The sequence below is a fragment of the Girardinichthys multiradiatus genome, chromosome X, assembly GCF_021462225.1.
Source record: "Girardinichthys multiradiatus isolate DD_20200921_A chromosome X, DD_fGirMul_XY1, whole genome shotgun sequence".
Lineage (NCBI taxonomy): Eukaryota > Metazoa > Chordata > Actinopteri > Cyprinodontiformes > Goodeidae > Girardinichthys > Girardinichthys multiradiatus.
Window position 1 is genome coordinate 24,310,411 of NC_061817.1, and position 15,335 is coordinate 24,325,745.

A 15,335-nucleotide genomic window follows, 5' to 3' on the forward strand; every position below is an offset into this window, starting at 1 on the left:
TCACACAAGCTTCAGCACTGAGATGTTAGGGTGATGAAGTATTGGTCCATCCTGCCTCTTCTCAGTGCTTTGGGCTGTGTGTGGTAGTATAATGGTGTGGGGGATATTTTCTTAGTATACCTTAGTACACAAGCTGGAATTGAACAACCTTCTGATTGCCAACTACACTTCCCACTGAACCACAGTTGCAGTTTGTTGGACTAACGTCTTCAACACCCAACTACACTTTTAACAACTTCAGGTTATTTGCTTGGCACATGATGTGCTAATTCATTTATTTTCTATCGAGCTTGTCTAAAATGTTTTGCAGTTGATTCCTGTCGGTAACGTAGTCTTTACTACACTGATTACAGTATATTCGACAAAAACTATTGTTCAAGCGTAGTAAAGTGAAAAGAGATTAAACTTTGTACTACTGAGACTAGTTGCCATTCTTTCGAGAGCCCCTGAACGCAACACTAGTCCTTCTGTTGCGTCATGAAAAGGGACTTCCGGCTCTTCTCTGAGATCCGAACGATTCGACTCCGTTCTAACTGCATCGAAACAGGTCTTCACTTCCAGCTACGTCTGACTTATTAATGACACATTTTAATAATTAATATGTTTATATCTATGAGTAAAATACCAATTGTGTTGTAAGTAATTTTACAATCATTTTTTTCTAGCTAGCTCTCATGAAAATGAACTGGCACATCTAGCCGGCTCGGTCGCGACCAACACATCACTTGACACGTTGCTGTCGTCATCGGCATTGATAGGAAGTAACGACGGTTTGTCTGTGTATAAATCAGCAGGAAGCGACGCGATGATGACACCTGAAGTGGTTGAAGCCGCTGACTGCTGTCCTCAGGTGAAGATCTAAGATCAGAGGTGAGTTTGAAGGAGGTTGACGGATCTGAAACATTTTAGGTCGTATGTGATTCGTCGCGGCATATGTGTATCTAGTATGTGCTTCTGGCAGGACACAGAACATGATCACCCAGCTTCAGTCATACAGATGTGTGTGTGTTTCGTGTGTGTCACTCTCTGGTCCGTCCTTTTATCTACAAACTTTACGAGAACACGACAATGTAGCACTAACAGGCTCAAGGAAGTTGTTGGAGTTCATGTGTTTGGTTGTTTAAAATGAACATCTGCAGGCCTTCCTGTGAAATAAAAAGGGGGACGTCCAGAATACAATCCTGGAGCAGACACCTCCCATTGACCAACACCAGATCCATAAAGTTTCTTGTATCAGTTCAGGTGTCTGATCTGTTGAAGACCTTTTATTAGTTTTCCTGTTAAACTTGATCCGTGGCCATCTTCAGTGATGCTGTGCTGTGTAGGAATTTGTAGCTTCAGGTGACATTACTGAACCACATTTCAGTTTGTGAAATTATGAAAACTTACAACCTGCCTGCTTACATTTTTATAAGGAACTTTAAAGCAATCCCAAATCATTATGAAACAAAAATGACCAATTGAATGCTTTTTGATTGCAAAACTATAAAGAAAGAAAAGCAAAGCTTATGATGATGTTAACAAACAGCATTGTTTATTACCTTGTCGACTATGTGCTGTATTTCACCAACAGAAAGGTACCATGACTTAATTGTTTTTATTTAAAACACAAAAGCCACAACTGTTTGCAATGATGACAAAATAATGCAACACATGCGTAATTACATTTATTTGGATTTTGACACACAGGCTTAAGCAAAAATATAAAATCAAAATTGGCTCATTTGGGCATCATTTTTCTCCGCGTCTTCAAATATTAGCAAATAATTAGTCCTCAATAAATAAATGAAGTACTAGTTTAAAGGCTTTTCCACAGGATGTTATACCTCTTTGCCTTTCATAGTGTAAACTAAAGTTAGCTTGTTAACTTCTCAGGCAAGGTCTGTTTGGTTGGGAAGTCTGCAGCCGGCTGATCAGCAGACGGTGTTAATTTAATGAAACTGATGGGTGGGGCTTTGTTAGTATCTGTGTTTTTTTTAGAAGTCTCGAAATAATCCAGAAAACAGACCAGTGTATCTTCCTTGTGAATGATGGAAAATTGCAGGAGCCTTCTTTCCGCCAGCTGATGGACAGTGTGCAGCAACAGCTGGGGGGAGGTTAAAACTACATCACTATGCTCCATACAACTAAAGAACACTCCAGCACTTCTTCTGGGATCTCGTTAAATACACGATGAACTGTAGAAATGGTGTAATAGAAGACTTTAGGGGGTTTTGAAAGAGTAAGTTTTTAAAGCCTTAGAGTACCTTGATACTGGTAATCAAGCCATGCATATTGACCGGAAATGTAATGTATGGACGCTACATTACTTTTCATCAACTCTTTCTCAGCTGGTGCAGTTAAAACTCACCCCACATGCCTGCTTTTCTGTGTTATCTTTGGTAAAAACATATAAATGAAAATCTAATTAACCTCTTCATTTCCTGTCTGCAGACTATAGCCATTAAAAATAAATGTGATAGTCAAAATATGATCTTCCAAAAAAATGCTCATAATTGCTCTCAATCATCAGTGAGGTTGTATTTAATTTATTTTTATTTTTTTCCAGCAGAGGGCAATATCTGAATTAATATCCGCTTGGCTGTAAAATCAAATACACGATTTGTTTACGGACTTTACGCCTGTGATTCCCACTGTGGAGGGAAGTGATCTGCAGAAATTAAACTGAGTGTAAGAATGAACAATTATAGCTAATAGATTATATGTATGATTGTGTAGACTGTGACCATGTTTATGTGCCTTATAGCTATATTTGTTTACATCAACCAGCTATAGCAGGGGGAGCAAAGCTATGTCAGTTTATTAGAACAGAATTTAAACAGTTTAAGGAGCTTTGGTGCCAGAGTAGCTCGGTGGTAGTAGGACATCCTGAGGCGTCCTGTCGTGTCAGGAACTTGCAGGTTCAGAGCATCAGATTGTGATATTTCAGGTTGGTGGCCAAACAAGTCTTGTGCTCCGGAAGACAGGAAGGCAACTGGGAATGTTTAATTGGTGCATAAGATGTTTTCAAACTGGAATTATGCACCTTTTTTTACACACAAAATGAACAAAAAACATACAAAAATACTTTTATTTCGTTTTAGTATAATTTTGGCTTGTGCCATATTCTGCAGACCGGCATGTATCATCATGAAGACGGATGACCAAGCCTCTGCAGAACCTATCAAATCAGCACAGGTGTTGTTGCATGGTCATGTTTTTCTTTCCCTTAACTTGGTCCAGACGGATCCGTTTTTAATAACAATGGAACCAAAAAGTCATGCTGTATAGTAATATTGCTTGAACAAAGACTACTGTACTGTACTGAGATATTTAACCTTTCTCAATGAAATATTTTCTAATTCTAAAGCATTTTGTGCATCTCAGCTGTTCTGTCCTCTATCAGACACATAGATTATGGTGTCCTTTGATTATACATTTCCTGCTGACCCAAAGCCGAGAAGGAGTTAGTCAGTAATTAATAGAGGGTGCTACTGGCCAGAAATATCGGCTGTGTTGTTCCAACCAGAGTGATCTATGCCCTGGTTCAGCTCAGACTGCTCAGAGTAATGGTTGCATGACAGCAGCGGCCCTGTTATGTAAAATCTATTCAAAGATTTGCATTTGTCTTCTCCTCACCGAGGTGCCGCCTTTCCCCGTTCCCCTGGTTGTGGCCTTGTTCAGACTGAAAATGCCTTTTTTAACCCCAGCTCATTTATTGATTACTTTGATGAATGATAGCTAACTGAACTGTGTTGATCCAGTGTCAGATTTGCCCCTTTGTACCGGGTCATAATCTTCCAAGTGTAGGCAAAGTTCACAAGCATTGTGCTGAAAAGGCTCCGAGTCATGGTTGCACAGCAGATCGTCGGTGAGCAAGGGGGAGAGTTTGGAGCTCAAGTCTGACTGCTTCTTTGGCGACTTTAATGACTCGGGATAAGAACTCCGGCGGGCGGAGGCGAAGAGGTAAGCTCAGTTTTTTTTGAGCCGGCTCTTGGTGGAGGTGAGCAGATTTGTTGGTGTGGCCCCAGATGCTGCAGATATAATGGGTCTCTTTTTTTGGCTCAGGTCCCTCGTATGAAAAGGTCTTTCAGATTGGAGACTCGTCTTGGAAAAATGCAGCATGTGTTTAGGCTAAGTTGGAAGCTCATGGATAAAAACCCAGCTTTTATGATACAGGTTCTTTAAAGCCTGAAGGCACATGTGCACTTCTGGGTTTCCTTGTCACTGCTGGCTCACATGAACATCTGGTTTACTGGTTATTTGAGCACAATCCGGTATTCTTGCTTTCTCTAGTGTATCCTACCTACAGAATAAAAAATCTTATCCAACTAAGGCGTCAACTAATAATTAAACTTGGTAATGGTTGAAATTCTGATTGATTTCTATAAAAAACTAAATATAATATATAACATTATAGGAATTTGTAAAGATGTCATTCAGTTCCCAATTAACATATTTCAAATCTGTCCAATAAAATGTTATGTAAGAGGATACACATTAAAAAAGATGATATCATTTAACGTTTTATGTGAAAGGAACAAATGTGATTTAAAAAATCAAAATCATGGCTGTGGATGCTATTGTATATCTACTGTGTATATATGTAAATCTAAGTATAGCGCCTACCGCACCTATTGGCTCCCCTAGGTAAGATGTAAAAAGAAGCAGCGTAATATAATTAATTTCAGCCTTTAAAATGAGAATTGCCTATATTTGTTTATTTCACAGTGGGAGGGGGAATCCAACATTGGGAGTGTATTCACACCAGGACCAGGATTCGCTTTAGGAGGGAGACGAACTCTGGCCCATTTAAAGCGGGCCAAAAGTGGCAGGTGTGAATACACCCTAAGAAAAAAATATATATTTTTACTTTTTTCACTAGTGTGCTAACTGTTCTTATACAAATAAATATAACTGAACCATTTGTTTTATAATTTCTGAATTACTTTTTTTAAGTTGATCAGGTGAACTTTTAGGTAGGGATCTATGATTTCCTCAGGTATAAATACGATGTATAAAAGGGGCCCATTTCTTTTAGCCACTCTTCAAAATGGCAGGCAAGAGAACACGTCTTCATCTTAATAGGTCAGGAAATGGCTACAAGAAATCAGAAACTCACCTTATCGTATCCATTTATACAGGCAGAGCAAAAGTCTAAAACAACTGCCACTGATGGACAGAAATGAATGAAGCAGGAAATAATGCCGGGGCTACATGTGATTTGTGACATTTCCAGTTATTTGTAATCGTATAATCCATGCAATATGTTTGGTACTGTTGATGCATGAGGCATCCATGATTATAAAAAATGTCTCTCATGTCACAATATTCCACATTTTATGTGCTCTGGTTAGAGAAGGTGGCTGCATTTTTGCATAACTTGTAAATGTTCCCCTTTTTGGGGGGATTTTTGGAGAATTGAGGATTGAGCAAAAAACAAAAAACTGTTTACCTAGCAACATATTTCAAGTTATTACCACTATAGGGCTGTGTCTGTGCTTAATGCAAAGGGGGTTATCAAGGCTTATTGGAACATAGATAATCAATGATTTGATAACTTACAATCAGTATATTTAGTTTTTGAAGGCTTAAATGTTTTTGTCTTGCATAACAAATGCAGTATAACAGCTGAAAATGTTACTTAGTGATCCAGAGTTTCATTTTTAATCCTCAGTCTCATAAATGGCTTTTTTGACTAACAGGCCAAAGTCCAATGTACTTTAAATGTACATGCATGCAGTTGAGAGAATCAGCAAACTCACACACTGAGGGTTAAAGTGAAAGACGATCAGGGGCTGATTGCGGACTCTTGTTACCCTGGGATCATTTTGAAAAGCTACATTAGTCAGCTGGACCTGTTTTTCCTTTTTCACCTGTTAGAGCCTTGGATTTATATTACCTCCTACTCACTTCCACGCAGACAAAGCACATTGGTGGCTGCTTTTAAGCTCACCTCACCTGTAGCTGGCTCTTGTGGTTATTCTTTAACAGACCCCTTTGAGAACGTCAAATGGAGGGAAAGTTCACTAAATGCAGTCTGGCCTAATGACATAAGTCAGAAAGAGGAGGGTACGTAAGTAACTCCTATTAGTGCATCGGAAGGATGTCTGAATGAAATGTTTTTTGTTAAACCTAATGCTGACAAATCTAATTTACTTTTCTCTCTGCTTTAAAATGTTAGAGCAGCAAATATAATAAAGAATATAGTCATCAACTTTAAGACATTTTCTTTGCTTCTATGTTATTTATTCAGGAGATCTGTCTGGATTTATAATATCTTGTACTTGTTGCTCGCAAAACAGGTGTAGCACCCGGTCCCTTCCTGGTATATGGGCAGAACTGGAAATTGGATTGTCATTTTCTTAGGCAGGTTAAACAAGCAAAGCAAATACTATAAAACTTGTGAAACCAGAAAGGTAACACTCACCAACCTGTCTACTCACTGCTTGCAGAGCCTTCTTACAGGTGCTTTGTAATAACTTGGAATATCCTTTACAATTGAGTTCATTTCTGTAATCCCATTTAAAACATAAAACTAAATGCTGTGTGATATATTTCTGGTGTTTATTTCTGTTAATTTAGTTGATTATGGTGTTCAGGTAATCAAATCATATTAAATAAGTGTGATCACAAATGGAGTTTTAATACAGAAATGTTGCTGAAAAGTCTGAATTACTGCATCAGTCTATAGCTCAACCAAAGTGTTATGGAAGCTCAAGTTGGTTTAATAAAGACCTTTATCTGCCATCTCCCCCATGACAATACCCCATAGATTCTCTGCGGGGTTCAGGTCTGGCCAGTTTGCTGGCCAATTAAGCACAGTTACACCATGGTCATTGAACCAGCTTTTGACATGGTTCTCCAAATCATCGCTGACGACAGAAAGTTTGTCCAGGATCTCAATCAATTTGGGTTCTATGCCTTTCTGTCCAGAGTTTGGGACCTTGATGTACAAATTATATGAGAGATTTACTTTCATCTAGGAAACTCTGGAACTCTGAGCAACAGTCCAGACGTCCGACATGGTTCCAGCATTGTTCTGAATAACAGTCCTCTTAAAGCAGCATGAATCCCTGTTGCTTTCAACCACACTTTTTCCTTCCTCTCAACCTTCCATTAATATGCTCGTAAACAGCTGGATTCCTTAGATTCCTTGACATTATATGGCTTCCTCTCCTTGTGGAGAGTATCAGAGAGTGCTGTCGAGTCGGCAATCTCCCAAATAATTGTTTAAGCCATAACATAACATTTTTATCCCTAAAAATGAAAAAAACTATTTATTGGACTTGTATACAAATTTTTGAAGAAACGGAATTTGGGGTTGTATTTGCTGTAAGCCATATTCATCAAAATTAAAAGAAATACATGCTTTAAATGTGTCTCTGTGTGTAATAATTACTTTGTTGATCTACTTTGAGAAACACCTGTACATGTAGTCTTAGATTTGAATAATATTGCCAATCAGCTGACTGAATTGTAACCTGTCTCTGTATATAGGTCACTCCAGACCGCAGTCCTCCATGCCTGCCCCTCCAGGCTACACTCCACTGGAGCAGAATGAGTCTGTGAACCCTTTGCGTATCTCTGTAGGAGGCCTCCCCATGCTAGTATCCATGGCCAACCCCACTGACCCCCGGTTCCGCCTCAAGTGGAGGCCCATCGTGGTTGTGGCCGTCTCCCTGGCCCTAGTTCTGCTGCTCTTCATGCACTTTGGCTCAGGCCACTCGTACAGCTCTCAGTCCTGGAGGCCCTGTCGTGGCAGTGCAGTCAAGGACACTGATTCACAGTACAACGACACCTACCCTATAACTCCGCCTGAACGCACTTCGCAGGGGATGCGCTACCGCATCGGGGTCATCGCAGACCTGGACACGAACTCTGCCAGCGACAAGAAGCTGACATGGTTCAGCTACATGCGGAGGGGGTACCTGCTGGTGTCGCAGAGTGGAGATACGGTGGCGGTTGAATGGGACCCGGACAGGGTGGTGCTGGAGAGCCACCTGTCGGAGAAGGGGAGAGGCATGGAGCTGTCTGACCTGGTGGTGTTCAACGGAAAGCTCTACTCCGTCGATGACAGAACGGGCATCATCTACCATATAGATGGAGACAAGGCTGTGCCCTGGGTTATCTTGCCTGATGGGGATGGGAATGTTGCCAAAGGTATAATTATGGACTTTTTCTTATGCAGTACTTTGATAAGGTTTCAAACCATACCCTAACCATACCCTAATTTCTTTAGTTGGCACCTCCAAGGACCAACAGTATACCCTAACCTTTTAAAGCAGTCTACATTATTATTTCTCAAGACTTTCTGAAGGTCTTTTAAAGTATTTCTTTGTGGTTTAAATGACTGTCAGAGAATCTGGACAATTGTTCACCTGGACCACTTAAACATTATCAGAAGATCTGATTCCTTGAAGGAGAAATGTAAAGAAATTAGAAATGACTCAAGACTTTTGCACACTACTTAAACTACAGTTTTAGTGAAAATTATACATACAGTGATCGTGGGGATGACTATTTCACCACAACAACAGCAAGTATGTTTTCAGAGAAGTCAAAGTGATGTTTTAAACCAAAGAACTCAAATTTTCAGCACGGTGGTGGTAGCATTATGTTGTGGGGCTGTTTTGCATTTTAGGAAGACTGTCTGCAAGTTTTTTTAATCCATCTCTCAAATCGACTGCTAGCAGGTTGAAACTTGTACACAACTGGGATTTCCAACAGGAATCCCAGTTGTGTCCCAAACACACATTAAAACTGCTTTTGGATTGAAAAATGAAGGCTGACATTACGCTTCTGGAATCGCCAACGATCTCAACCCTGTGTAAAATTTGTGAACAATGTTTAAAAGCTGGGTCCTTCCTGGGAAACCAACCGATTTTAAATGTACTGTGAAAATTCTGTTGGAGAATTGGCCAAATATCCATTTAGAAAATGCCAAAAGCTCATTGATGGCTACAAAAGGTGTATGGTCAAGTGTAGTTTGCTGAAGGACTTAAATCACCTCAGTGTGGTGGAGAGTGTGTGCAAACTTTTAAACGTAGTTGTGCTTTCTCTTTGCAGGGTTTAAAGCGGAGTGGCTGGCAGTAAAGGACGAACACCTGTACGTAGGTGGTCTGGGGAAAGAGTGGACGACCACCGAGGGCGAGTTTGTCAACAACAACCCAGAGTGGGTTAAAGTGGTGGGTTTCAGGGGGGACGTGCAGCATGAGAACTGGGTACCCAGGTACAAATCTATGAAGTCAGCTGCGGGGATTGAGCCACCAGGTGAGGAACATCTGTTCTTTCTGTTTCTGCCCCTGTTTCTCTCTCTCTCTGCTTCACTTCATTCACCCCTGATTCATCTCCGCAGGGTATTTTATCCACGAGTCGGCCGCCTGGAGCGACACCCTCCAGCGCTGGTTCTTCCTGCCTCGCCGCGCCAGCAAAGACCGCTATGAGGAGACGGCGGACGAGCGCCGCGGGACCAACCTCGTCCTGAGCTGCTCGCTAGATTTCAAAGACATCAAAGTGAGCCGCGTGGGGCCGCATCTCCCCACTCACGGCTTCTCCTCGTTCAAGTTCGTTCCCAACACGGATGACCAGATCATTTTGGCACTCAAGTCTGAGGAAGACGCAGGAAAGATCGCAACGTACATCACAGCCTTCACTCTTGATGGACGCATTCTCCTACCTGAGACTAAGATTGGGGATGTGAAATATGAAGGTGTAGAGTTTATATAGAAAGCTCAAAGATGGAGGTTCTTGCTCTTGAGGCCACTGCACTGTGGTTCAAGTTTGTTTACAATCCAGTCACTGTTGGACTTACCACACTTGCTGCTTCCTGAAAAACCCATCACCGAAACCCTTCAAGGCTTGTCTTCAATGCAGACAACAGACCTTAAGGCTTAGTCTGCAAAATATGTTCATCTTGTGAGTTTGGGGATTGTGTAAGACTCTTTAAGCATTGTCAGCTTGTTTTCTGAAAGGTGAAATGTGGCTTTTGACAGTACTGTTGCCTTTCTTGCAATGAATGTATACAAAGAATTGATTTATAAAACTGTGAGTTGTTTTTAGTTTCAGTAAATGATGCAAATTCATTTACATACTGTACACTCTGAGCGTTATTTTGTTTTCTCCTGCGCTCCAATGTAAACACTCTTATGCGTTTTTTCTCTCAACATGATCTGAAGGATGCTTTTATAAAACTGGAATTCTGCTGTGTGGGATTTTTTTTTTTTCTTTTTATTTGATTTTTAAGAAGTGGGGGGCTCACAGTAAAAGATTGATTTCTTATTCTCCGAATCTTGTCTCTTTACTTCAAGTGTGCATGTGAGAGGCAGACATTTCCAGCGAGACGTGTTCAAGAAAAAAAAAAACACTGTCCCTAAACAACTTTCAGATCCACAAGCAGTTTTGCAGTGGTTTGCTGGTTCCGCTTTAATGCAAAATGAAACTTTGGGAAATTGGTGGGAGTAGTTGAGTGCAGCGACAGAATATATTCAGCATCCCCCTTTTACACTTGTCTTCAGCGGGAGTGAGGTTTGAGTTGCAGACCTAAAGAGGGAGAACAGTGGAGACTCAGAGGGATCAAAGGTAGGTACCTTTATTAGAGATAATGACCCATTATTTAGCCTTTAAATACATAAATGTAATATATTTCGGAGAGAAGAATGTTTAAATTACTTAAATCCCCGTCGAATGTGTGTTTCTCATATGGCTCCTTTTTTCTACACTAGAATTTGGACATGTTCCCACATCACAATCTACTTGTTGCTTTTGTCCTTCTTCTCCTGTATGTCTCTGGAAGAGCATACAGGCTGGACATTCTTAGTAAGTCATCCCAGTTGCTTCTAATTTGTTTGGGGAAAAACAAATATTGCTAGTCATGCAAAATAAGCAATGCTTCTGTGTGTAAAAAAAAAAGATTTTTTATATATATATATATTTTTTTTATGCATGTGCTGTAGGATGATATTGCTCTGGTTATGAGTCAAGAGTTGAGGATGAACTTTAGATTGTGTAAATATGTTTAAAACTGTTATGTGTCCTTGGTCTGTTTTTACTTTCAGAGAGAAACTCTGAGCCAAAGGAAGGTGATGTGAGGCTGTTTGGTTCTGAGAGCCCCTCAGAGGGCCGTGTTGAGGTCTACCATGATGGCAAATGGGGAACAGTGTGTGACGACAACTGGGACATGGCTGAAGCCCAGGTGGTTTGTCGTCAGCTCAACTTCCCCGGAGCCAAATCCACTGTCATTGGGAAGGACTATGGACAAGGTGACCTTTGCTTCCATTTATCTTCCACCAGATGGCAGTAAAGGGACTTCCATCAGTGGAGAGTTGTGATTCCAGAGCAACATTTTAATTCACTTCTCCTTCTAGGTGTGTTTTTGTTATTGCTCAAAGATTTGACATTTATTCCTTTTAATTTTTTTTTTTGTTGTCATTTTAGCGACTGGACCCATTTGGCTGGATGACATTGCCTGTGAAGGGAAAGAGAGACAGCTAGTGTCTTGCCGATTCAGTGGGTGGGGAATAACTGACTGCAGCCATAAAGAGGATGCTGGAGTTATCTGTGAAACAGGAAGTAAGTTATTCCAAACATACGTGGAAAGTAAGTCTTGTATAATCTCTTACTGCAGCTCCTTCCACGTCAAGTGGGACAAATGTATATGTATTTGATATATATACAAATGTGTTAAAAAAACGAAAAAATAAATCTATCCCTTATAGCAGTAGCACAATTTTAAAACAAAAATGTGTTAAAAAATAACTAAATGATTTAACTTTAAATTCACTTCCTTTGTCCTTCTTGAAAAAAATATGTTATGACACATGGGTCTCTTTCCTTTTTATAAAGAGGAAAGACAAGCAAACATACGTTTTAAGTCATTCAGATGCGTGTTGAACTTTATATGCATGTGAACGCATGTCAAATAATGACCTTTAAAGTCATGATAATTTTCTGCTTGTTTAAAACTGTTAAGTTTTCAAATAAATCCATTTCGTCTATCTCATGCTAAGAATGTTTCAGTTCATATTGGTGACCTTGAGCACAGAAATGCTTCCATTTTCTCTGAAAATTAAATCATTGGGGTTTTGTTTAACATCTAATCTTTAAATGTACAGCAAGCTTTGTTTTGTTTTAACTTTGTGCACCTGCAGTAGAGACCCAATCCAGCTGAAAACAGCAAAATTACAATTTGGTATGGTATACATTTCAAGTCTGGATGTCAAGAACCCCTAAGAAATCCAGACCGAACCATCAACTTCCTAGTATCTAGAGTGACCTCCCTAGGCACACAGAACCGCTGATTCCTCGGAGAGATAGAAACAGACTTGATAAAACCTTGAGCAAAAACCTATCATGATTCCAAGGAAACTAATGGTCCTCTGACCCAAAAGTAGACTTTTTATTGTCTTGTTCTATTGCCGTGTTGGTTCTGTTTGGGAACTGAAGTCTTGTTCCTCTTAAGTTTCTTCACTGTTTTCTACCAACATGGGCAGGTATTTAGAACTCCAAACTGACCCTTAAATTTAATGTTTAGGTGTCTGTTTAAGGTTCCTAATTCTTAACTTAAGTAATAATTTAAATATAATGGTTAATTTACTAATATTGTAATTATTCACTTTTTTTGTCACTTTTTCCAATTTAATGATAAAAATTTCAATTGAAGTACCATTATTTTGATACTGAGAAAATGTTAAATATAAAATATGGTGGGGTCCTCGATTACGTAAAACAATTTACCTTTCAGATGGATTTTTGATCACTTTTATTAAATTGATCAGATGTTAAATATAGAAACATAATGATGTACCGTTTAAAGGTCCTCATTTCCTACAGAGGATACTATGTGTTATCTATCTATTGTTTATTATAGGAGCCATGATAAAAACGTTTACTGGAATGATGACAAGCAAATGTTTCTTGCCAACCAAGCAGAGCGGCAGGTAAAATCTCCAAACTTCCCCGTTAGAGAACTGAGGGCCATCTAGGGATGTATCAGAATACTGAAAATGGGTTGTCACTGGGTATTTAGGCAGGAGAATGATTAATAAAATAAACAGCAAATACAGAAATGGTTCACCAGACACAAAACCAACCTTCCATGGCCATCTCGATCTGTGGCTCTAATTCCTACAGGAAAACTCTGGTGTTAGCGGACGACAAGAGAGCCTAACACAGCATGTAGGATTCTTGGTAATCTAAAGAAATGTTGTTGAGAGGAAACTTTGAGGATAGCTCTCGTTGTATGCCTCATAAAGTGTTACAGCAGATTATTATATTTGATCTTATTAGCAGACGGGGGCAAATATTACAAAATATCAACAGCGGGATCCCAATAATATTGCTAAATGTGATTTAATCTTAAACAAAAAATTCTGTTACTATAATATAAGTTTAACATGTTTCAAACAACATTTTCATGGCAACCAAAAGTTGTGGATGCTGCTATTTTTTCCTGCATTTCAAATACTCATTGGTTTATTTGTTTGATTCCAGGTAATGTGACAATAAGTGACTCTAAGTACTCACTGGACCACAGCATCAGCCTCTCAGGTGACCTCGGTCAAATCTTTGACAGTGGGACCGCTTGTGATTTCCTGATCACTTTCCAGACCCCCACTGGAAACAAAAAAGATGATGGGACCCCGGAGATGACTGAGACTATAATTTGTGCATACAAAGTCATCCTGATGTTTTACCCATACTTCAGTTCCTCAGCGGGGTCAAATAACATCACCGTGACTGTCAACAAACCCTGCCAGCCGTACCTTACCTCCTTCATCAGGTAGGCTGAAGCTAATGCGAAATGATATTCTCCTTAACACTTAATCCTTTATCTATTTTTTAATATGTTCTTTTTCAGGTATCTGTACACCCGTAAGATTGATGTGACCCACTCCTCTGTGATGTGCCTCCATCAGCTTGCTTCAGACTTTGGTGTAAAGCAGCTGATGGAGGACATAGGTCGGCTGTTCTCCAACATCCTACCAGATGACGTTTCCTTTTACTCCCAAGTTTTACTTTACAAATATGCAGTTGAGTCAAAGGACTTAGTCCTCGAGGAAAACTGCATCCAGTACCTGGCCTGGAACTTCCAAAACCTGACCAGTTCTCCAGTTTGGGCCGAGCTTCCTGTGGAGCTCCTTCGTGCCCTTCTTGTCCGCTCAGATTTGGTAGTGCCTGATGAGTATTTTTTACTTCACGCTCTGGAAAACTGGATCACAAACAATGCTGGTTCCATGACTTCAGAAAGCCAGGTCAACTTGCTCCGTCTGGTCCGTTTCCCCATGATCCCTGCTGAGAAGCTGTATGAGCTGGAGTCCACGTCTCCTCTCTGCAAGACTCACAGGGATATGTATCGTGACAGTATCTTAAAAGCATATCAATTCAATGTTCTACTCTACAATAATCAGACCGAGTTAATGTTAAACAAAGACAATGATGATTACAAGCCCAGAATCTACACAAGTGATACCTGGAGTATTGCCATTGACCCTTGGACAGAATCTTCATCGTCTCTACGTCAAAACCAGTACGAATACAGATACCAGTATGGGTCTTATGATTATTACCCAACTTATGGTCAACCCACTCTCCACAAGGAACTGAGAACACCTCTCCACAACAGCCTTCTGTTTAAGAACAACATGATCACCTGGGAGGCAGATTTCTTCAAAACCCAGAGTGACTGTTCAAGGCGAGGCCTAAGGTGCGAATCTGTTCCTGCGACAAGACTAACTCGCCAGAACCAGTATCAGTCCGAGAGCAGTATTCTTTACCATAACCGCCTCCTGCTGATTTGCCAGAATAAATACGTCTGTCAGATCCAAGGGTTCAAAGGCAACCTGGCTTATGTGAATACAAATAGTACCCAGGTCCTGGCCTATCCCTGTCCTGATGACAATTACACTTACAGATTTGTAGTGAGACCAGAGTATGTGTGATCCAATGAAAGGAAATGATGATCATTACCGCCGTGATCGCCTAGCATCATTAATGTTCAGCTGATTCAAAGCAAATAAGCATCCCATTAAATGTTTTTTTCAGTGATTGCTATAATCAATCATTTCTATAATTAAAATTTGGCTATAAATTAATCAATATTAATATAATTTCTACATTGTGAAAAATAAAGAGATTACAAAAATACTCTCTGAGTCTCTGCTCTTTTTTACATCTTCTAAAAATATTAAAGCTATTTGTTAAAAATGTCCCTTTGTAGCACTGTGGCCTTGCAGCAAGAAAGTGCATGGACTCTGCAAGTTCTCCCCATGCATGCCTGGGTTCTCTCCAGGTGCTTTGGCTTCCTCTCCCAGTCCAAAAACATGCCTGCTAGGGAAATTGGTTTTCTACAGGTCCTT

General features: G+C 40.0%; 2 protein-coding genes across 4 annotated transcripts; both read left to right on the top strand.

The window, feature by feature from the left end:
- The first annotated feature begins 716 nt into the window (after nucleotides 1–716).
- LOC124863431 (soluble calcium-activated nucleotidase 1-like) lies at nucleotides 717–10,260 on the top strand. 3 transcript variants are annotated; one of them, XM_047357799.1, is made up of 4 exons: nucleotides 717–870; nucleotides 7,480–8,142; nucleotides 9,049–9,252; nucleotides 9,338–10,260. In XM_047357799.1, exons 2-4 carry the CDS (start codon nucleotides 7,503–7,505, stop codon nucleotides 9,706–9,708), a joined length of 1,215 nt encoding a protein of 404 aa, XP_047213755.1. In that variant the 5' UTR covers nucleotides 717–870; nucleotides 7,480–7,502; the 3' UTR covers nucleotides 9,709–10,260. The 3 variants fall into 3 exon arrangements, with proteins under 3 accessions (XP_047213755.1, XP_047213754.1, XP_047213756.1); XM_047357798.1 differs by lacking the exon at nucleotides 717–870 and adding an exon at nucleotides 3,801–3,945; XM_047357800.1 differs by lacking the exon at nucleotides 717–870 and adding an exon at nucleotides 4,794–4,814.
- Nucleotides 10,261–10,405: 145 nt separating this feature from the next.
- LOC124863430 (galectin-3-binding protein B-like) lies at nucleotides 10,406–15,123 on the top strand. Its single transcript, XM_047357797.1, has 6 exons — nucleotides 10,406–10,560; nucleotides 10,704–10,797; nucleotides 11,037–11,240; nucleotides 11,416–11,550; nucleotides 13,471–13,759; nucleotides 13,838–15,123. The coding sequence occupies exons 2-6, from the start codon at nucleotides 10,713–10,715 to the stop codon at nucleotides 14,916–14,918; spliced, it is 1,794 nt and encodes a 597-aa protein (XP_047213753.1). The 5' UTR covers nucleotides 10,406–10,560; nucleotides 10,704–10,712; the 3' UTR covers nucleotides 14,919–15,123.
- The last annotated feature ends 212 nt before the right edge of the window (nucleotides 15,124–15,335 follow it).